The following is a 23,180-nucleotide window of genomic DNA, read 5'->3' as shown; positions in this document are numbered from 1 at the left end:
AGATAGGGAGAGACAGGGCTGGAGATGTGGTTCAGTGACAAGGCCCTGGGTTCAATTCCTAATACAAAAAAAAAGAGAAAAAGCTCTTACCTTAAATAAGTCTACTCATAAACCAGGTGCAGAGGTATACATCTGTAATCCTAACACTCTAAGAAACTGAGACAGGAGAGTCTCAAATTGAGCCCAGTCTGAGTAACTTAGGGACCTAAAGAGACCCTGTCTCAAAATTTAAAAATAATGAAAAAGGCCTGGAAATACAGGTCAGTCAGTCAGAAGGCTGGTTGGTCTTTTGGGGTTGGGTAAAAATAATAAATAATTGAAATACAAAGTTACTGGTCCAAAGTGCCTAGAGAATATGATTAAGGAGTGCTTAAGAGAAGGGCAACTTCTGGGGGCTTTGGGGAATAATTAAGAGCTTATCAAGAAAACACACAGACCAAGTTCAAGCCCAACCTGTGTAACATAGTGTCTTAAAAAAGAGCCTGTCTTGAAATAAAAAACCAGAAAAAGCACTGGGGCCAGGCATGGTGGTGCTCACCTGGACCTTGTCTTAAAAAAAAAAAAACAAAAACATCCTCAAAAATCCCAAACCAACCAAACCCCACTGCAGCAAGATGGCCAGAGTTCAAAAACCAACTTCTTCAGTTAGTACCTAGTGATATAAGTTACACAGTGCCCTCTTCATCTATAGAATAAAATTTAAAATAAATGCACCCATTTTATAAGGTTATAAACATTGAATAAAAATATACAAATGCTTAGAATAGTGCCAGATACATAGGAAGAGTCACAGTTTGTTGGCTCCTATGACACTACTTTCCTAATTCTCCTCTTACCTCTCCTGCCCCTCCCTCTCACTTGCTTTGCAGGCCATTCCATTCTACCTACTTTGATTACCAAACACATATGAAGATTAAACCATATGCCCATAAGCCTTTCCTGAGGTGCAGCATCACATCCTATTACCCATTCAACAGTTATACTGTGATGTTTCACAAGCTCTTCACATTTAACCTGTCCAAACTTACTACAAATTGAATGTATACTTCTCTTCTCAATCTCCAAACTGGCTTTTCCTTTAGTGTGCCCTATCACAATAAAATAATTGTACAGTAAGCCACACATGAGCAAAACTTGGCAGTCATGCTTCTACATACCTCCTTCACATGCAACACCAACACATTCAATTAACCAAATCTTATGATGCTATTTTGTAAATATTTCTCAAACTATTTCCTCTCAAAGTCTACTCTTTCACCAACAGACCACATCACATCTTACAGAACCACTGCAGTGGTTCTGTAACTCTGAACTGATTTTCCCAAATCTATTCTTGTATGCTATCTCTACATTTAGCCACTGACATTCATCCAAACATACTACTCCTTTGAATTTCTGCCTTACCCCTATTTTCACGATAATCTTCTATCTGACCTGGTCTCTAACTACCTTGTCAAGATCCTCTCTTCCTCTACTTTTAACTCTGTAGTTACACTGCTCTTTTGTGTGTGGCTGCTGGACAAGTCTCTCAAATGTGTCAAATTCTTTCCAACCTTGGGGTTTATGAATATCCTAATCACTCCTCCTCTTTGCTGGTTACCTCTTAACAGTATTATCTCAGTTTTAAAAGTTTTCTTAATAAAAGTGTTCCCCAATGCTTCAGTCCACTATTGAAGTCTAGATTAGATCACCATATTATTATACTGATTGTATCTTGCATTCACCTTTGTGGCCCTCTGCAAAACCGTAATTACTACCACTAGTATTTAATGTCTGATTTTCCCACCAGACTAGAAGCTCTAGGACAGAGAGCATGCCTGTCTTGCTCAGTACTCAATCCCAGTGGCGGCATATCTATGGCACACCTGCCATAGCAAGCTGTTGTTATCAGTGAAAGCTCTAAAAGGTTTGCCATCACTGCCTATCCCAAGAGCCTTACATGATGTCTGATACATAGTAAAGTGCTTAGTAATAGTTTCTCATTCTTACCTTAGGGTTCTGCATTAGCTGGTCCCTGTACCTTGAGTAGAGCTCTCTTAATCCCAATCTGGTTCCCTGAACCCTTGAACACATCTGAGTCTCAGTACAAAAAGCCATTTTCTCAAAACACCTGTTACTGATTACTAATCTCAACGAGGGGTTCCCACCCTACAAGTATCTCATCACCCTCATAATATCTTCAAAATATTAAACACTATCTAAAACCACAAGTAACCTAGAAATTTGGCCAGGCATGGTGGTGCATACCTGTGATCCTAGCACTTGCTACCTTAAAGGATTGCTGAGAAATAAATTAGCAAACACAGTTATGGATTACTTTTTTGTTTGTTTGTTTACCTGGTACTAGGGATTGAACTCACAACCGCTGACTTGCAAGGCAGGCACTTATGCCACTGAGCTAAATCCCCAGCCCAGTTATGCATTACTTAACAACAGAAATATATTCGGAGAACTGTGTCCTTAGGTAATTTCATCATACCAAAAACATACTCACAAACCTAGATATAACCAGGCATGGTGGTGTACACCTGTAATTCTAGCACTCAAGAGGCTTAGGTAGGAGGACCACCTAAGTTCAAGGCCAGCCTGGAGTACACTGTGAAGCTCTGTCTCAGAACACATCTGTGGACACACACAAAACCTAGATGATACAATGCCTTACACACATAGCCTACGTAACATATAGTACTGTATATCCAATCTGTCATTTAAATTAATCTCAAAATTGAGTCGAGCACAGTACAGCATATAATCCCAGCCCTCTGGGAGGCTGATGCAGGTATATTCAAAATTCAAGCCTAACCTAAGCAACTTAGTGACTTAGCAAGACTGTCTCAAAAAAAGGGAAAAAAGGCCCAGGCATGGTGACATATACCTGTAATCCCAACACTCAGGAGGCTGAGGCAGAAAGATCACCTAAAGTCTGAGGCCAGTTTGAGCTACATACTGAGTTCAAGGCCATGCTGAACTACATAGGGAGACCTGTCTCAAAAACAAAAACAAATTATATAAGTGCAACCAATCAGACTGGTTCAAATATTTTCCCCTCCTAGTTTAAATATACAGGGGGAGGGGCAAGGATTTAGCTCAGTGGTTCAAGTGCTTGCCTGGAAAGCATGAGGTCGTGAATTTGATCCCCAGTACACAAATATACAGAGTAACTTTTCCTTCTATCTTCTTTCCCTCCAACAAGGGTCACTACCACACACAGCCATAGTCAGCACTGCTAGAGTATCTTTTACCTAAAGATATATGAATAGCACCTTCTAGGATTTTGCAATTTACTAGCTCCTTCCCCAAATCCTGGCAACTCCAAGAATTGTAATGATTAAAAGACTATGGAAGGGCTGGGGATTTAGCTCAGCAGCATAAGTGCCTGCCGTGCAAGCAGGCAGTCGTGAGTATCCCGGTATCGATGAAAAGGAAGAAGACAAAAAAAAAAAAAAAAAGACTAAGGAAAAAAAAAAAAAAAAGAAAGATGATGAAAAGACAAAAATATTCCTTGAAAGCCATAAAGTTTTTTTTTAGAAGTTGTATAAAATAATTACATTATGAATACACATTCTCTTCAGGCAACTTTCAGAAATGAGCGTATGCTAACCAAATTACTGACCTAACAAAAAAATTACTGAATGCTGTGATCTGGGTATATTACAGAGATAAAGTCTCAGGGTTACTTTGAATTCATGGTGAGAACCACAATCAGCTCATGAAATCGTTTCTCAGGAATGATCATGGAATATTCAGCTAGAGAATAGTATGTAATTTCAGTATTTGCCCACATAAATACCCCAGCTTTTATCTCATTTTCCTATATATCTAAGAGAATATCAGAAAGGGATCTTTATCTATAACTTAACAAATGTTCTCTTGAAAATGAATGCTTTCTTAAATTACCTCAGATCTTAGGGTATGTTTTTTGGCCAGGAATGATGGTACATACACCTGTAATCCCAGTGACTAGGAAGCTGAGGCAGAAGAATTTCTGAGAGTTTGAGGTCAGCCTGGGCCACATAGTGAGTGAGGGGGGAAAAAAGGTGGGGGGATATGTTTCATGGTTTTTTGAGACAACCTTGCTATGTGGCCCAGGCTGGCTCAATCTATCCTGCTGCAGCTTCCTGATGGTATACACCAATATATCCATCAGGGTATGTTGAAAGGAAAGATAACTCAATGCAAGCCATACACACAAATATAAATACAGTGTATATGTAAATAAATAAGAGTAATAAAGAAGAAATGTGCAACTAGTTTGAAGGCTGCAATTACTATGAAATCAGTTTTATGAAAATTCAGTGACACTGCTTATTTTGGGGCAAATTCAATGACACTGTTTGCTTATTTTTGTTTGAAAAACAAATGTAAGACTGCTTTTGAGATGTTTTATGTTAGACTTATAACTAATAGAACAGGAGATAATCAGGAAGAAAATACAGATCCAGCCTAACAGATAATTTTCCTTTTCATCAAAGTATGTCAGTCTCACACTATTAACATTTTGGACCTTAGCAGAATCTTGAGCTTCAACACACCAAACACTAGTAAAGCATTCTCCCAGGTCCAATAATCAAAAAGATGTTCCCGAAATGTCTCCTGTGGAAAAAAGTCAACCTTGGGGGCTGGGGATTTAGCTCAGTGGCATAAGCGCCTGCCTTGCAAGTGTGCAGTCGTGAGTTCGATCCCTGGTACCACGATAAAAAAAAAAAAGAAAAAAGTCAACCTCAATTGAAAATCCCTGTTTTAAATAAATCTAATAGCTAGGCCTGGTGTTACATAACTCCAATTGCAGCACTGGAGAGGCTGAAGCAAGAGGATAGGTACAAGTATGAGACCAGTGAGTCTAAGACCAGCCTGGCCCACAGAGTAAGAACTTGTCTCAAAAAATAAAATGAATAAATAAATTTTTATAAAAAAATAAATCTGGTAATATCTCCAATTGTTTAAAACATCTCACATTCTTTCCTCCTGTTTTGAAAGATTTTGGTCTTCCTGGTAACACATATTTGATCCCCAAGTACACCTTAATTCTTCATTTATCTTTGTCTCCAAAATCAGTTCTCTGTCTAAAACCACAGTGGGGTCGGGGACCAACACACACTCTCATGACGGTGGCACATGACTATAGTTTCAGCACTTTAGAGGCTGAGGCAGGAAGATTGCAAGTTCAAGTCCTACTTGGCTCTATTCCAAAATAAATTCTTTTAAGAAGGGCTGGGGATTATAGTTCAGTGCCAAGAGTTTGGGTTCTATCCCCAGTACTACCAAAAAAGAAAAGAAAAAAATTACCATTGGTAACAAAGTTGATCTGCAAGACTCATGATGCCCAATTAAGCAGTCTTTCCATCATAATGGGTAGTGACCCATTACTCAGTTCTATCAAATCTTTACTGCCAGTGTATTTTGGTCCTAACTCTACCTTTCTATTTCTATCACTTTACCCACAGGAGTATTTGTCAAACTTTTGCATGCATCAGACTCATTCAACTTGTTAAAATTTGTAATACAGGTGACCCCTCCAGAGATTCTAATTCAGTAAGTTTGATCTGGAGGCCAAATTCTTGTACTTCTAACATGTCCCTAATTCTTCCATAATGGTAATCTTGTGACGAGAAGTATACTTTCAAAACCATAGCCTTTAGGATTTAAGCACCCACCCAACATGAAGATGCGTATCTGTAATCCCAGCTACTCAGGAGGCTGAGGCAAAAGGATCACAAACTGAGGCCAACCTGTGCAACTTAGTGAAACCTTGTCTCAAAATAAAAACTGAAAAGGGATCCAGGCATGGTGACACACACCTGTAATCTCAGTTTTCAAAGGCTGATGCAGAAGGATCATTGTGAATTTGAGGACAGCTTAAAATGGCCAAATTAAGTAAAGCGCCAAACTAAGTAAGAAATAAGTAAAACAAGATAAAAATAAAAAGGCTAGAAGCCAACCATGATGGTGCACACCTGTAATTCTGGCACTCAGGAGGCCAAGGCAGGAAGATAGCAATGATTTCAAGGCCAGCCTAGGCTACACAATGAGTTCAAGGCCAGCCTGCACTACAGAGAAAAATCCTATCTCAAAAAATTTTTTTAATTAATTAACTAATTAATAAGGACTGGAGGTATAACTTTATCGTAAAATATCCCTCAGTTTGATCCCCAGTATGAAAACAAAAAGAGATACAGTTCAAGTACCTATCCCCTGCAAAGATAGTACATGGGTTCACTAATGTTTTTGTTGGCAAACAATTTGGTTCACCAACAGAAACATTTGCAAAATTTTGCTTTTGTTTGCAAACTCTGCACCAGGTGATAAAAATGATTGTGACCATCTTTCCCATGCAAATACCAACAGGGCCATTTTTCCAAAATAATAAACAAATCAAGTTTGTGAACCGAGGTTACCACTGTATTTCAGTATTATTCTACATAACCTTCTCACTTGAAACTGCAGAAATTATTCCTAAAATACAATGATCAAATCTTTATATTCTATCAAGCTAAAAATACACCATAGTATCTAATGACTAACTCCTGTTTACATCTGGTTTTGAAAGTTGTTCAGGATACATCTAATATTCTCAGCAATGCCTCCCAAAACAAACTATCTATTTTACTCCTAATAATCTGTCAGATATCCATAAAAAGGTTTTACGATGGTCAAGCTCCATAGTGACATATACTGCTATCTTTACCACTTTAAAAGGCCACCCTCGTCCCTCCTCCTCTCTACCTACCTGAAGGTAGCCTTCACCACTGAATGTGCCAAAACCATTCATTTGGTCACTATTTTCTGCCTTTTATCTTTAGGGTTTAAGTTTTTACCAAGTACTCACAGATAGAGAAAACCCCCAAGAACCTAAAATTTAAAACAGAAAACAAGGATATGAGTGACATGCATAAATAAAAAGCTTAACATACAAATTACATGACACTGCCATTTAAATAATCAAGGGTGATAAATTCAAAGTTCACAAAAACAATGTCAATTTTTTTAAACATGATGAAACACTATCAAGTATTTATAATTTTCTCAGTGAAATATTACACAGGTAGTTGTTAGGGAAGAAAATTTGAAAACAAACCTCAAAAAAAAAAAAAAGAAATACTCTGTCTAAAATTAAATATATTAAGAGGGGGTGTCACTTATTTTCTGTATGAAATATACCACAGAAAAGATCAGATGGATTAGACAGATGGAGCTTGGAGTTGGAGTACCTGTGTTTAAAGTCTGATTCCACTCTTCACTAACTCTATAACTTTTTTTTTTTTTTTTTTTTTGGTGTTTTTGAAACAGAGTCTCTATGCAGCTCAGGCTGGCCTTGAGCTCTTTGTAGCCTAGGCTTAGGCTGGTCTCGAACTCCCAATGATCTTCCTGCCTCAGCCTCCTGAGTGCGGGGATTACAGGCGTGAGTCACCATGCCTGGCTGTAACTTTATAATCTTGAGCTTTTTAAGGTTTAAGACCACATACATATACGCTCAAAGGCACACAAACACAAAACTGGGCATGGTAGTACACACCTGTAATCCCAGCACTCTGGGAGGCTGAATAAAGAAAATTGTAAACTGCCTGGGACTCAGCAAGACCCTGGTCTCAAAAAATAAAGGGCCGGGGGTACAGCTCAGTGTGAAGACCCGGAGATCAATTCTGAGTACTGCAAACAAAAACTTCCCCATTCACCTTACAGAGATGGTTTGAGGATTAAATAAAGTAATATATATGCAAAAATCTAACCTACTACTTGACACGTTTATAGGAAAAAAAGACAAAAATAAATAATGTTTATTGTTTTTCTTTTATTGTGCAATGTTGGCACCGTGACCCAGGGCCTCATACATTTTCTAGGTAAGCACTTTACCACTGAATTACATTCCCACTCTGGGTATTGTTTGTTGTTGCTGTGGTTTTTTAAATAGGGTCTTGCCCAGGTGGGACTCAAATTTGTATAGCAAGACACTGTGAAAGAAAGAAAGAAAGAAAGAAAGAAAGAAAGAAAGAAAGAAAGAAAGAAAGAAAGAAAGAAGAAAGAAGGAAGTAGGTAAGTGTAGGAGAATGAGAAAAAAAGAAGAAATATATCAGGTACAGGTACAAATTCCCTATGATGAATGTGACAATATGTACCAATTACTAAAATGTACCAATAAACTTAATTAATTTAAAAAGTAAATAAATAAGTAAAGTCAACTAGGAAAAAAACCTCAACTAGACATTTGGTTTATTTTAGTGTCCCAGCTACTTTACACATGGTTACCTGACAGGTATACTAAATCTAAGCATTAGTTTCCAGTAGGGACTAAGAAAGACCTCTGCATTGAGTTATAGGCCCACCCCTTTTTATTTTGGTACGGTGTCACTCTGGATGGCAAAACTGCCCAAACTAAATTCAGATTTGAAATACTGTACTGCCTCTCCCTCCCAGAGTGCTGGGATTAAAGGTATGTACTCCCCACCTTAAACCTAAATTTTTTTGTATTACAGTTTAGACATTCTGGTTCTTCTCACACTGCAACACTCAACACTCAGATAGGATGTTCATCTCTGTATTCCAAACTCTTCCCCACTTCAGTGACCTATTCCTATCACTCAAAACACTGAGTGTCCAAGTGTGGTGGTGCACACCTGAAATCGCGTCACTAGGGAAGCTAAGGCAGAAGGATCACTGTGAGTTTAAGGCTAGTCTGGGCTACATAATGAGATCCTGTCTCAGAAAGAAACAAACAAACAAACAAACAAACTGAAGAAAAGTACACCATCCAGGCTTTCAACATCAACAAAAACCAATACTTATTTTATTTAACACATACTATGTCAAGACACTGAAGCATTCATGATAAACCATAAACAAACAAAAAAATACCAGTCTAAACTAGGCATGGTGGTGGCACACAACTGTATTCCCAGTACCTTCGGGAGGTTGAGGCAGGATGATGGCTGCAAGTTAGAGGCCAATGTGGGTTATACAGCAACAGTCTCAGTAAACCAAAATACAAAACAAAAGAACATCCTAACTCTAGCAGTTTATACTCAAGGAGAAAGCTATGAACTAAGTGAGTTCAGTAGTGATTAGTACTCAGCAAAACGAAACAAGAAAAAGGGCCTATCAACCTCATTCTGGATGCCCAAAATACATCTTACTGTGTAAGAATAAAGAGCACCTTCATCTGCATTTTAAATTACCCAAAAACAAGTTTTTCACCTGCATTATATCAGGAAAAGAGACTGCAACAATCAGAACAGTGCCACTGGGTGTGGTGGTATACATCTATAGTCCCAGGATTTGGAAGGCTAAGTTAGGAGAATCCACAGGAGTTGAAGGCCAGCCTGATCTACACTGAGTTCAGAATTACACACTAGCCAGAATTACACAGCAAGACACTGTCTCAAATAAACTGTTGTTGGGCCAGGCCTATAGCTCAGTGGCACAAACACCTGCCTGGCAAGCATAAGATCCTGAGTTCGATTCCCAGCACACACACAAAACAAACTGTTGTCCTCTACCAATGCATGATGAAGGTTAAACCTCATGAAATATTCTAAATAAGCAAAAGCAACAATTTACAGCACCTATAATTTTTTCTAGTTAGCAATATGAAAGCCTAAATTGGTCACACATGCCTGATCCCAGAACTGTGGTTGAAGATGAGACTGAGGCAGAAGTATCACCATAAATTTGAGATTACTCTAAACTATATAATAAGTTCAAGGCTAGCCTTTAATTACATAGCCAGATTCTGTCTCAAGAAACAAACAAAAAAATAAAGCACATAGGGCCCAGGATTTAGCTCAGTGGCCTAAGTGCCTACTTGGCAAATGCAAGGTCATGAGTTTGATCCCCAGTAACAAAAAAATAAATAAAATAAAATAAAGCAAGACTTAAAATAGGCATTCTATTTTACCTAGTCTTTTCCTAGTCAGAAAGACCTTAGGCTGAGGTCATTCAAGCAACAATGTTTGTTAAAGGGATAATCTGGTAATTGCTGCTGAATTTGAAGAAAATTTCAGGGTAAGGTGCTACCAGTTCCCAACAATAAATAAAAAGATCAACAACAAATAAAAAGATTGAGCTATATTATAGTCATATGTTACCAAATTCACATAGGATACCAAATTCAGATGACTCTGTCAGGCATGGTGGCACACACCTGTAATCCCAGCACTCAGGAGAATTGTTCCAAATTTAAGACCAGCCTGGGCTACAAGGTGAACTCAAGGCCAGCCTAAACTGCATAGCGAGACCCTGTCTCAAAGTCAATACACACACACAGACACAGACACAGACACAGACACAGACACAGACACAGACACACACACACACACACACAAAATCACTGTAACACTTGCCTACTGAAAAAAACAATACATACAGAAGAAAAAGTTCCTTCGTTAGTACATACTAATGTTTCTTAATAAGGTTCTATATTCAAATTTCCTAGAAATAAATTGTCTTTACCTCAGGACAACTGAAAACCCAACACCACCACCAAAATGAAGCTTCTATTCCCTCCCATTTGAGTACCTCATCGGGTACAAATACCTGCCTTGGAAGATCTGGCTTTGTTCTAATAATTTATTCATAAAAGGACTAAAGGTCTCTCTTTTTTTTCTTTTAAAGTTTTCATTTAAATAAACAAACAATGCCAAGTCTTGCACTGCCAAGTCAGAAAATCCAAACACTGGGGCTAGGGGTTTAGCTCAGCGGCTTAAGTGCCTGCTTGGCAAACTCAAGGTTGTGAGTTCAACCCCCAGTACCAAAAAAATAAAAAAATAAAAAATCCAAACCTTACCCACTTTTGTCATTTCCTAACTGTTCAACTCCAACACTTCAAAATAAGCATTCTAGTTCCAGCAAGTAGAACTTATGCCCCAAAGCAATCAATCTATATATCTACCCATCTAACTATCTTCTTCAAAGTTGCAATTCTTTTCCACATGTAATAAGTAAATAATAAAGTTTGGCAAAACACAATTTTTAAGCTACTTCTGATTTTTTTAAGAGTGACTTGCCAGGCATAGTGGCACACATCAGTAATCTCAGCATTCAGAGGCTGAGGCAAGAGGCTGGGTTTAAGCCCATGAGCCCAGCCTGAGCTACATAGCAAGACCCCGCCCCAAAACAAAAAAAAACAAAAAAAAACACCAAAACAAAAAAGGAATGACAAAGAAAGGTAGGTGTATAACTATATCAAAATTTGCTATGCCCTTGAAATAGCTACAGTAGGTAAAAACATTAAAAGGATACATTCAAACATGAAGTTTTTTTTAGTAAGAATACAACTTTTAGACAAAAAAAAAAAGAGTGGGGCTGGGGATTTAGCTCAGCGGCATAAGCACCTGCCTTGCAAGCAGGCAGTCATGAGTTCGATCTCTGGTACTGATAAAACGAAAAAGACAAAAAAAAAGAATACAATTTTTTTTTTAAAGGTAGGGAGAGTCCTGGATACGAAAGTCACTTCTGTCCAAAACAAATTTAGATTCAGACTTTTTTTTTTTTTTTTTTGTCTTTTTCCTTTTTATCGGTACCGGGGATCGAACTCACGACTGCCTGCTTGCAAGGCAGGCGCTTATGCCGCTGAGCTAAAACCTCAGCCCCTAGATTCAGACTTTTAAAATTAAACTATTGGGCCAGGGATTTAGCTTAGCTACATAAGCATCTGCCTAGCAAGTGCAAGGTTGTGAGTTCGATTCCCAGTACCAACAAATAAATAAACAAATAAAGTAAAATTATAGTACGCTTTCTCTGCCAAGGGGCTATTTTGAATTATGTCAAAAAAGATCATGCAGATTTTGTTCCATAATACATTAATAGTCAATAACACTCTAATGCAATATACTTTGTCATTCAATTAAATTTAACAATTATATACAGCATGGGACTACATAAACTTTAACCACTAAGCTAAATTAATTAACCTAGCATTTTGTCTCTCCAACTTTATGTTCCCTGGTCAGTAATTGCAATATAATACAGGAGAAAGAGACACAATGGAGCTGGCAGACATAGTTGCTCAGTGGTTGAATACTTGCCTAGCATGAAGGAACCCCTGAGTTTCATCCTATCACCATGCAAAAAGAAAAAAAATGAATAGAGCATTAAGTGTGTGTGTGTAAAATTAACAACTATTAAAAATGACCATAACTCTTTGAAGACAAGGGGAAAAAAAACTTTTTAAGTCTTTTCAGTACTTGATTTAATGTAAGTTCTTCACTCTGCCTTTATCTTAGTCTTAAAAGTCCTCAAATAACTTACTTAATAAAAAGGGGTATGAGCACTAACTACACAGAGACATTAAAAGTTTCAGCCAATCACAGTAACACGTCTACAATCCCACCTACTTGAGAGGCTGAGGCAGGAAGATTGTAAATTCCAGCAAGCTGGGCAATTTAAAATTCTGTCTCAAAATAAAAAGGCATGGGGATATAAGTCAGTGGTTAAGTGCTCACCTCATATTCATGAGGTCCTGGATTCAATCCCCAGTATCTCCTCACCAAAAAAAAAAAAAAAAAAAAACCTTCAGTAGACAGATTTAAATAAGCCACCAACATACTCTTTATCACAGGACTCTAGGAAGATGAGGCAGGAGGATTCCAAGTTCCATCTAGTCCAGCATAGGCAACTTGGTGACACAGTCTCAAAAATTAAAAATTAAAAACGGGCTTGGGGATATAATTCAGTGCAAAGTCTCTGAGTTCAATCCCTCGTACTACACATACACACATACATACATACACACACACACACACACACACACACACACACACACAGTTGTTATAGAAGGTATTTACACTTGACATGTAATTTTGGAAGGCAGCTATGCTCATCACTATACCACCAACACCACATATAATTTTGTCATGTAATCATAGAAAAGAAAACACACATTAGTTACCCTAAACTTCAAAATCATTATTCAAAATTCTGAGAAAGAGGCCCAAAAATACATACAAAATTGCTCAATAGCACATTTAGCAAAAGGAAGAAAAAATGCTAGATAAGGAAAAGGTTAATATGTGCAACAGGTACAATCATCTTACAACTAAAATGAAATAAAACTCTTCCCAGGACAAAAGTTAGAAAGTCCTTGCTTGGATCTTCTTACCATACACCATTCTAGTTATAAAACATGAAAAGTTTTGCTTGCTGAAAGACCCTTCTTCTAAAGACTAGATCCTAAGACCTCTCTATCCATCGAACAGTTCAAAAATTCTCAGCCTTGCCAGGTGTGGTAACATACACCTGTATTCCTAGCACTAGTGAGGGTGAGGCAGGAGGATCACTGAAAGTTCAAAGCCAATCTGGGCTACACAGCAAATTCAAGGTTAGCTTGAACTACGGTGAGCCTTGTCTTAAAACAAAACAAAACAAAACAAAACACACCAAAAACTCTGCCTCACCTGATAAATACGAATTCCACATAGCAATGACTACCTGAGGAGAGAGTTTGCAGTATCCTCTCTTTTTCTGTTTCCAAAAGAAGTTTAATTCAGATGTTATAATGTCAAAACAAATTCTAAACATTTCTAAAATTATTTTAAAAATCCACTTTATTTTAAAACAGACAAAGAATTATTTTGCAACACATGGATTGAGAACAAGTGACAAATCACTGAAATGAGACTCACCAAAACATATGCCTACCTGCTAATATACACCAAACCTTTTTAACAGTCACATTAAAAAAAGAAAATAGGGCCTTTCTCAAAAAGTGAGGATCGTAAGAAAACGCATTAGAAAATCACTTTTTCCTCCACAAACTCAGTCTAAAATGCAGAGCCAAATAAAACTACCATAGATTCCTTCAGTTATAATCTAGGCCTTTAAGTTCACCAAATTTTACATACTATGTACAAATCCGTGGCTTTCCTCATATAACAATCCATAAACACAAGTTCAGTTTTTGTAGAATATTAATACAGTTCTCTTCAAAGAAAACAAAAATCAAATCTTAAACTACAATAGGAAAACAATAAAGCATATGCCTGCACAAGTTAATCTTTCCAAATTATGACTAAAGTTTCTTTCAAGAAGATATATCTCACACACTCCTCTCAAAATACAAAATAGAATTTCATTAACATCCCTTATTCTATTCTCAATCAATCCCTCATCAACTTCACAAGTCTACCAAAGTATTAATTTATTAACATAATCAACAGTTCTACTCCTCAGCACAAAAATTACAAATCCTGGTACCACATAATCCTAAACAATGATAAAGAATCATCCTTCTTCAAACTGTTTTGTCCCTAAAATTTACATTTTAATGTAATTTATTCAATTGGATTTAGTATAATCTCAGTATGTAAAATTAGGAATTCTTGTCTCATTTAATCTAAAATATCCTTTGGTTTGCTATTGTTTTTATAAAAGTTAAAGCTATGACTCCGTTTTCAAACATGATGAATATTAAGGCAATGACTACTTGGCTAATGCCTAATTGAAATATTAATACATTAACGCCTCACATTAATATTAATGTATAATCCCCTTTCTCTAGTACACAGAAAAGCCACCTGAAAAGTTCAGTGATACTAAATTCATAAAAGAAAACAAAATAGTTATTCTACTTCAAAAACCTGGAGAAAAAAAGAAAATACTAACCAGTCTCTGGCTGTAACGAATTCTTTCTTCTTCGGGTTCCATCTCTCACTCTTCTGTTGAAATTACTATAAAGAAACCACTCCAGGACTGCCTTCCTCTTCCTCCTTAGGAACCAGATTGCAACACTAAAGAATAATGATATGAGAGATGAGAACTCATTCTCAAACTTACGCTTTCTTTCCACAGAAAGGAGTACGGTATTTTAAGATATAAAATAGAGCCTCTCTAAGAAATCAGTTTCTTCTTCATGAGTTTGGGACCTTCCTGCTCTTTGGCTAGTGGTTCCATGTCACGTTCAACATTAATCACCACATACAACTGTACAAGGCCTAAGCAAAAGGAGATGTTTGTTTCAGTTCCTTGTGGACAGGCCACACCACTTATTTCTGCCCACGGGATGGCAATTACTAAAGCTCCCCTTTACTGCATTAGCCCAAAAAATAAACAAAACGCCACACCTCAGGACTTTTATCTCTAGAGATCTGACCAGGCGAAGCACTCACTGAACTAATCCAGATCCTAACCAAATTAGTTGTTACATCGGTAATTAGAAACCAAGGGAAAGAAGGACAGACTGTCTACACTATATTAAAGGAAGACCAGAAATTAGGATCTAAAGACCACAAAAAACAATTCCCCTTACCCCTCCAGAAAGGCAATATACAATTGTCACCCCAGACCTACCCTCTACCCCAACACAATAAATATACACATAACTCTGAAACAAATCCGAGAGTTGCAAATCAAGGAACAAAAAAAAAAAATCAAATCTGATCTCTTTGGATAAAATAATAAAACAACTCTATCTATGGATAAGAACAAAACACATCCTTTCCAAATATTAAAGAACGGCTGACGCGACAGTCAATCCGTAACACCAAGCAAGGTTTTCATTTTTCTAAATAGTCTTATGGATAATGGCTTCCACTGGGAATGCAAATTTTTCCTCTTTTGTAACTACAGTACGGGCACATTATCAGCATCCTTTCAAAACTGCTAGGAGACCAGAGGACCCGATGACATAGTTTGCCAAAGCAGTTCGTGGCAGTGTCCTCCCGGAGGAAGCCTTCGCTCGCGACCGGGAGGGACACTGTGTCTACACCCCCGGCTGAGGGCTGCCCGGGCCAGACAAGAAAAACGACAAATCTCGCCATCCGCCCCCAGGAAAAAGCGTCCCAGTGGTTCACCCATCGGAAAAAGAAATAAAAACTTTAAGTCTTTCGATAACACAGAGAACCAAACTTCCCAAGGCAGAGGGGGGAGGGGGAATCTCACCGGGGATTCTGCTCTTGAGTTCTTGTCCAAGTGAGAAGTGAAAGATTCCAAAAACTGAGAAGAAAAATTAAATCCCAAACGTCGTCTTCGGATATTCCGGGGATCAACCCAGTATCGAGAGGGTCACAGCGACCCGGAAAAGAGGAAACAGTTGCTGGATCCAATCTCCTCTTCAGGCTTTGGAGACCGGGCGTCGGAGGCGTCAAGAGAGGGGAGCACGACCCTCGGCGCCTCGCCCGGCCCGGCGGTCAGCAACCCGAAGGCCGGGCCGGCCCGACAGCGGGGAGCGCCCCCCTCGCCTTGCTCTGGGCCAGCAGCGGCCGGCAGCCTCGGAAGCCAGGAGCGGCGGCCGATCAGCTGAGACCGGCCCGGCCGAGGCTCCCTGCACCGCTCGGCCCCCCGGAACGCGGGCCCCGGCCCCGGGGGGCAGAGAGGGCGTGAGCGGCGCGGCGCGCCGAGCTGGAGGCCCGGGCTGCCCTCACGTCTCCCCTTCAGCCCCGGCTCTGCGCTGCGGGACGAGTCCCCGGCTACTCCCCAGTCGCAGAAAGGGGACTCCGGGATACGGGCCCCCTGGCGTTGCCCCTCCTCCCAGAGCGCCCCTTGCCCAGGATAGACAGAGCAGCGACAGGCCCAGCCCCTGAAACAGTGCTCTGGGAGCTGCCGCCGCCGCCGCCGCTGCCGGGGAGGGGTGTTGTTTCCCTCACACAGGAGGAGCCGCTGAAGCAGCCGCCGCCATTTTGAACCCGTCAGACTCTCACATACACACTGCTCTCAGCGGAGCACTGCGCAGGCGCCGCCTCCCCACCCCTCCTCCAGTTAGCCTCTCCACCCCCACCACCTTCTAGCTTCCCTTTGCTTCTTACCGCTCTCCCGGGCGCACGTGAACGCGCACGCGTCACTCCCCTCTAACGTGAACACATCGCCGGCGCGCGCACGCGCGGATGCGCCGGCCTCGAATCGCCCGCGTCCCGCGACGCCAACGCGGCTCCCCGCCCCCCTCTCGCGTCAGCCTGCCCTGCCTCCCGCCGGCCTCCCCCCACCGCCGGCCTCCCGCCCCCGCTCCCCGCCGGTCTTCTTCCAGAGCTCGGGCCCGGCCGGCTGCTCGCGCCTGCGCGCAGAGTGTTGCTATCCGCCTCTCCGCGCGCCCTCCCCCACACACCCTCGCTCGAACACACACACTTCAGCTCGGTGACCCCGCCCCTCGCCGGCCAGCTGCGCTGGGCACCCTGCCCCCACCTCTCCTGGGAGGCTGGTGACCCCCCCACCGACCCCCCACCAAGCACAACATCCCCCTAGCAATGGGGAACTGCTCGCCTTTTCCCTCTCTGCGGCTCTGCCCCAGGCGGCCCGGCACAGTCACAGTCACAGTCACACAACCTGAGGGCCGGGTGGCCTGGGCTAGAGCAGCCCATCACAAAGCGGAGTCCCCCAGGGTCAGGCCACTGCGGTGGGGCGACCGACCTCTGCGTCCCACTCGGGGCTGCCCATGGTGAGGGGGCGCGGGCAGCGGGCGCCTTCCCGCCGGCTGCCCACCCCTCGCGCGCCGGCCCACGGGCCAAGGCCGGCCTGCCCGCCATCCCTGGACAGGCCCCAGCGCCCCCGCCGCCGAGCCTGTCCGCCCTGGGCGCGGGGACTCCTCGAAGCAGCGGCCCGGCCTCGCCTCACCCACTCCTCGCAGCTCCGAAGGGGCAGGAAACGGGAGAAGCATGTCTGTCCTGGGCTCTGCTCGCCCAGGAGAGCTCCAGGCGCTGGACACGGACGTCCACAGGTGCGGGGCGCGGGAGTGGTCTCCGCGACGACGGCCTGGGGGCGTCGGCGGCTGGCGCGCCCATCGCGGGCCGAAGGCGCCCGGGGAGGTGGCCCAGGAAGCCCCCGCTCCTCGGCCACGCTCAGGTTTCCGCAGCGCCGGTGCCCCGGGTGGGGCGTGACCCCGCCCCCGGCGAGTCGGGGCGCCCCCCACGGAGGGTTGCGTGGCCTGGTCCCAGCCCCGGGGCCGACCCCGCAGCCCCGGGCCGCAGCGGGCAAGGAGGCCCGGCTAGGAAACTGTCTCCTCTAGGTGCGCGCAGCCTCGCGCGAGGGTCAGCGATGGGGCAGTGGCGGCCCGAGCTGCGCCAGCCCTGCCCACGGACGGGCTCCCGCGGCTCGACAGCTGCTCGACGGGCAAGCAGACTCTGGACGTCGACAGAGCCCGGCCAGCAGTATCTGAGCAGTGCCATGCGAGGAGCCCAGCTGCGAACAGGGCATTTCCCCAGCCAATCTCCTGCTTTGGGGCCCGTTTGAATTATAAATCCCACAAAGGACAGTGACTTGGGCATTTTCCAGCCAAGTGCTTGACACTTGGCTTCACTATGCTCTTGCTAAGTGGTGTCACACAGATCTTTTTCTCCCTACAGTACTTTGGTTTCTAACTCTTCAAGCTCTTGATTCCTGGGAACTAGGAATGGAGAGAACATGGTGAATCATACGATGTGCATAAACTGTTAGGAAGATGTGAGTGAAAGACAATTGAAATAATACCTTCTATTTCTATCAAAGCTTGAAGTCTAGGGCAAAGGTGCTGCAAAAACCCAAGATATTGTCGTTTATTACATATAGCACAAGGTTTTTCTACATGCAGACTTAGGGAGTTTTTAAGATATTTTCGGCTTTGTTTCACATCTTTAGTAGAGAAGTTAAAGTGCTTTGTATCTTTTGTACTCATTATAAAGGTAGACAATTGAAGTGGAGGGCTAAAGACCTTGTATACTACAACAGAGGAATCTAGCATTCTCCTGTTTCTCACTGAAACACCTCGCAAAAAAAAAATTGGTTCTTTCCTATGGTCTCATCACCTTAAAATCCAGTCACTGGCCAGTATTCTTTATTCTGATGCCAGTTGCTCTTAAAGGACGCTCAGATTTTCAGAACATTGATACAAAGAAGATAATCACTGAAACTATCAGGTCTTAGGCCTTTCTCAATCTTTCAGGCTCCAGTAAAATATATTTTAAAAGCATTCATCTTTCACACCAGTGTTACCAAGTATGGCCCCAAAAGGATCTGGCTCTTTGTAAAGTCATCAGCTTGTTTTGTTTTCAAAGAAAATATTTGCCACTGTCAGATTAATTTTTGGGCCTCCTTTGCTATTTGCAAAATAAATAGTTTTATTTCTTTCTCATTCCTTCTTATAACCCAGGAATACTGGGGAGCAAAGAAACAGAGGTCTCCAGCAGTAGCTGGACTAAGTGATTAACCCTTAATAAGCCAAATTTGTGGCCCTCAACAAAACTCTCACAGGAACTGCCTACAAGCTTAGTTTAGGTAGGTGTGCTGGGAGTAGACACAGAAAATCAGAAAAGTAGCAGCAGTGTTTATTCTGAATGGGATCTTAAGTACAACAGGGGTTGTCAAATTTTGGGCTGCTCTTTCCCACTTGAAAACCTTTTGGTAACTAGTCTGCAATCAGGGACATGGACATTTAAACAGTTACATACACAGTGGTTTTTCCACAGGCAGGCTTTGTTAATATACCAAGCAGATGTGCAGGGTGAGATAAGAGATAGGCAGATGGCTAGTGAAATCCCCCCACAATCACAATGACTGCACTTGGCAAGAGCAGATCTGTGAGGCTCCCCCTTTTGCCTTAAAAGAACCATTTTCAGGGAGAATACAGTTTGGGAGAACTCTGAGGAAGGCCACTAGAACTATGAATTAACTATATGGTTTCAACTGTGAAGACAAGGGGAGTATGCTATGTGGGAAGAAGGGATGAGAAGGAAAAAATCCTTCCAGAAGCACTGAGAAGTTTCCTGGCTGGAATAAACTGATGTCTTGATAAATAAACTAATCTCTGTTTTCAGATTATTTCTTTGCAGAGGATTTAGGAGGTGAAAGATAACTCTGTAGCTTGGTTCACTATGTTAAAGTGTTTCCAATATCCCTTCAGATGATGTTAGGAAGTAAGGATGTACCAAAAGGTGTAAGTCTAAAGCAAAATAAAGAACTTGGTCTTGAAGATTCCCCAGGAGGCAGCATAAACAGTGGTTGAAGAACTTGGTCAGCAGAGACAGAATGACTATTCTTCTGGTTTCTAGCTACTTGGCTTTTTTGTTTTATTTTTTGAGATAGGGTCTCACTTTGTAGTTCAGCTCACTCTGAACTCTCTGTAATCCAAGCTGGCTTCCAACTCAAAATCCTCCTGCCTCAACCTTCCAAGAGCTGGAATTACAGGTATATGCCACCACACCCAGCTTCTTTTTCCCTTTTTAAAAGTAGATCTTGCTATGTTGCCTGAGGTGGATCCAAGCTTCTGAGCTCAAATGATCCTCTTGTCTCACCATCCCCAGAAGCCAGAACAACAGGTGTTAGGCTATACTTCTGACCTCTAGTTTGAAGGAAAGTTTTGAATTAAGATGTTTCAGTATTTAAGCAAATTGCCATCCTGAACTGCAAAGTAAGAACCTATCTCAAAACAACAACAACAAAACTGCCAGGTGTAGTGGCACACTCCTTATTCCCAGCTCTTGGGAGGCTGAGGCAGAAGGATCATCACAAGTCAAGGCCATACAGTGAATTCAAGGCCAGCCTGAACCACACAACAAGACCCTGCCTCAAAAATAAACTGGGCATACCTGTAATTCCAGCATTCAGGAGGCTGAAGCAGGAGTCACTGTGAGTTTGAGGGCAGCCTGGGCCACGTGGTAAATTTAAGGCCAGTCTAAACTACAATACCAAGAAAACAAAAATAATAAATTTTAAAATTTAAAAAACAAAAATTTAGGCAAACTAAAAAGTTTTCACATAGCTGGGCTTGGTGGTGCACCTGTGTAATCCTAGAAGGCTGAAGCAGTAGGATCACTATGAGTTTGAGACCACCCTGATCCAAATAGTGAGTTTAAGGCTAGCCTGAACTATATAGTGAGACCCTTTCTCAAAAAAACAAACAAAACAAGTTTTTGCATGGTGAATCAAGAGTTTATACTTTAAAAGGCCCATACAGTAACTGGTCCTTATCTCCTCTGCCCTATGCTAGCTTCTTGTCTCTCCTTTCTATTCCTGTTGTCCCTGATCTCTATTTTTTCTCTCTTCCCTGATTCCATCTGTCTCTGTCTCATTGTCATCTGCCTCCTGAGATCTCTTTTCATCCTTCTTTCCATCACTGTACCCCATCCTCATTTCTGTTTGTTTGTTTTTTGAGACAAGGTCTCACTTTGTAATTCAGGCTGAATCTTTTCCTGAACATTTCCTTCCACCTGCATCCACTAGACTGTAAGTTATTTGTGGGCAGGAATCTGCCACATTTGTCACCTTCAAAGGACCTTCCAAAATCATTGTTACTGTGCCATCCCAAGAAGTAAAAATTGGATGTGGGGTGGAGGGATCTTGGCCTTTAAATGATTAGCAGTTTTCTTTTGAATCTGGAAGGAAAATCTGAATGGATCAAGAAAAAAGGAATACCCAGCAAATTCTTGTATCATTGAACGTGATGGCACATTAGGTTCTTGCATATTACACCAGACATGGTTGACACTTCCCTTGGGGACGTGGGCGCTCAGCCCTGCCCAAGTGCCTCCTTGCTGCCACATTCTCCAGGTCTGTGGCCCTCTTTGGTACCGTTACCTCTCCTGGGTCGCAGAGTTCTCTGCAGCAGCATCTGGAACCCACCTGCTTTTTAGCAGCCTTAGCTCATCTAGAGGCCACTTGCCGTTTCTAGGAGAGTAGGACTTCCTGCATAGCCCCAGACTACAACTGGAGATACAGGTCCCACACCTCTACATCTGTGTTTCCTAAAAGAAGTTTCAAGCACCTTGGGGCTCAGGCTCTGCTTGTAATATTGTGCTTGTCTAGTTCAAGGTAGTGGTGATGCTTGTGTGGTGTTCTACCACATTCCCCCAGGGACAGTTGCCTAAGCACTTAGACCTGTACCTCAGCTCTCTTAGTGTGTCTCATCTTGGCTCATCTTCTTCAAGGATGTGCAGTACCTTTTGCCAGCTTCTGGTAAGGCTGTCATTCTTTTGGATGCTTTGGGAGGGGTGCTTTACAGTCTTGGTTGATCACAGGTACAACAAAAATAAGTAAAGCAGAGATTGGCTCTTGCACTGTTCCTTCCTAGCACTGTTACAGACTCAAATGGATTAAAGAATACCCTTTGGAAACTGGAAGACAACAAGGATTGCTAATTGAGCATGGTGGCACACGCCTGTAATCCCAGCACTTGGGTTGTGATAGGAGGATCATTTTGAGTTCAAGGTCATTGGGGGTCACATAGTGAGTTCAAAGCCAGCAGGAACTATCTAGCAAAACCCTGTCTCAAAAAAAAAATTTTTTTTTTTTGGTCTTTTTTTTTTTTTTTTTTTTCTTTTTGTCTTTTTCGTTTTTATCGGTACCAGGGATCGAACTCACGACTGCCTGCTTGCAAGGCAGGCGCTTATGCCGCTGAGCTAAATCCCCAGCCCCTTTTTTTGGTCTTTTTGAGGCTGGCCTTGAGCTCACTTTGTAGCCCAGGCTGGTCTTGAACTCGCAACGATCCTCCTGCTAAGCCTCCCGACTGCTGAAATTATAGACGTAAGTCACCATGCCTGGCTTCAAAAAAATTTTTTAAAGGATTCTTGTCTTTTTTGTAAAATGTATTGTACTGTGGTAAGAACATTTAACATGAGATCAACTCCTTTCCATTTTGTTTTTTTTTTTTTTTTTTTTTTTGAGACAGGGTCTCACTATATCATCTAAATTGGCCCAGGCTAGGATAGAACTTGAGATCTTTCTCTGTGTGCCATCATACCCAGCCACCCTCTTAATTTTTTTTCCCTGGTGCAAGGAATCAGATGTCACGGTGTCACATATGCTAAACAAATTATTCTAGCACTGAGCTCCACCCCAGCCCTACCCTCTTAACAAATCTCTAAATGTACAGTTCATTTTCTTATTTCATTTTTCCTGGATGAAGGATTTGAGTACTTCCTGAGGACCTTATGCTCAGTACTAAATTAAGTTATTGAGTGGAAAAAGAAGGTTTAAGAAATTAGAACCCTTGCTTTTTACCCTTGAAGACTTCACATCCGGCAAAAGACACTGTGAAGATGTGACACACTTAGAGAATAGTCCTCTTTACAATGAATCATGGAAACATAATGTAGACAGTAAGAATTGGACACAGAATTGCCCTTGGATGTAAGCCCCGGGGGCAGGAAGTTTTACTCATTTTGTTCATTTGAGCATGCTCAGTGCTTATAGCAGTGCCAGGCAGTGCTGGTACTCACCAGGCACATGTGTGGACTGGATGAATAAAACAATACAATGATGATTTTGAAGGAAGCAGGAGTGTGAAGGCTAGA

General features: G+C 41.8%; 1 protein-coding gene across 5 annotated transcripts in view; it reads right to left on the bottom strand.

Annotated features, from left to right (window-relative positions):
- The window catches only part of Kdm2a (lysine demethylase 2A), a 118,486-nt gene extending 101,917 nt beyond the window's left edge, over window positions 1-16,569 (bottom strand). Inside the window, exons 1-2 of one of the 5 annotated variants that reach the window (XM_013150811.3) lie at window positions 15,868-16,569; window positions 14,593-14,717 (exon numbers count right to left, since the gene is read on the bottom strand). In XM_013150811.3, the coding sequence (XP_013006265.2) occupies window positions 14,593-14,634 (42 nt within the window). In that variant the 5' untranslated portion in view covers window positions 14,635-14,717; window positions 15,868-16,569. Of the gene's footprint in view, window positions 1-6,727; window positions 6,850-14,592; window positions 14,718-15,867 lie in introns of those variants that run through there. The other 4 variants (XM_063227593.1, XM_063227595.1, XM_063227594.1 and 1 more) reach the window with 4 other exon arrangements.
- Window positions 16,570-23,180: the final 6,611 nt, after the last annotated feature.

The sequence above is a fragment of the Cavia porcellus genome, unplaced genomic scaffold, assembly GCF_034190915.1.
Source record: "Cavia porcellus strain 051 isolate PalLab524CR breed Dunkin Hartley unplaced genomic scaffold, mCavPor4.1 scaffold_17, whole genome shotgun sequence".
NCBI classification, from domain to species: domain Eukaryota; kingdom Metazoa; phylum Chordata; class Mammalia; order Rodentia; family Caviidae; genus Cavia; species Cavia porcellus.
This window is presented reverse-complemented; position numbering and strand designations above follow the sequence as displayed.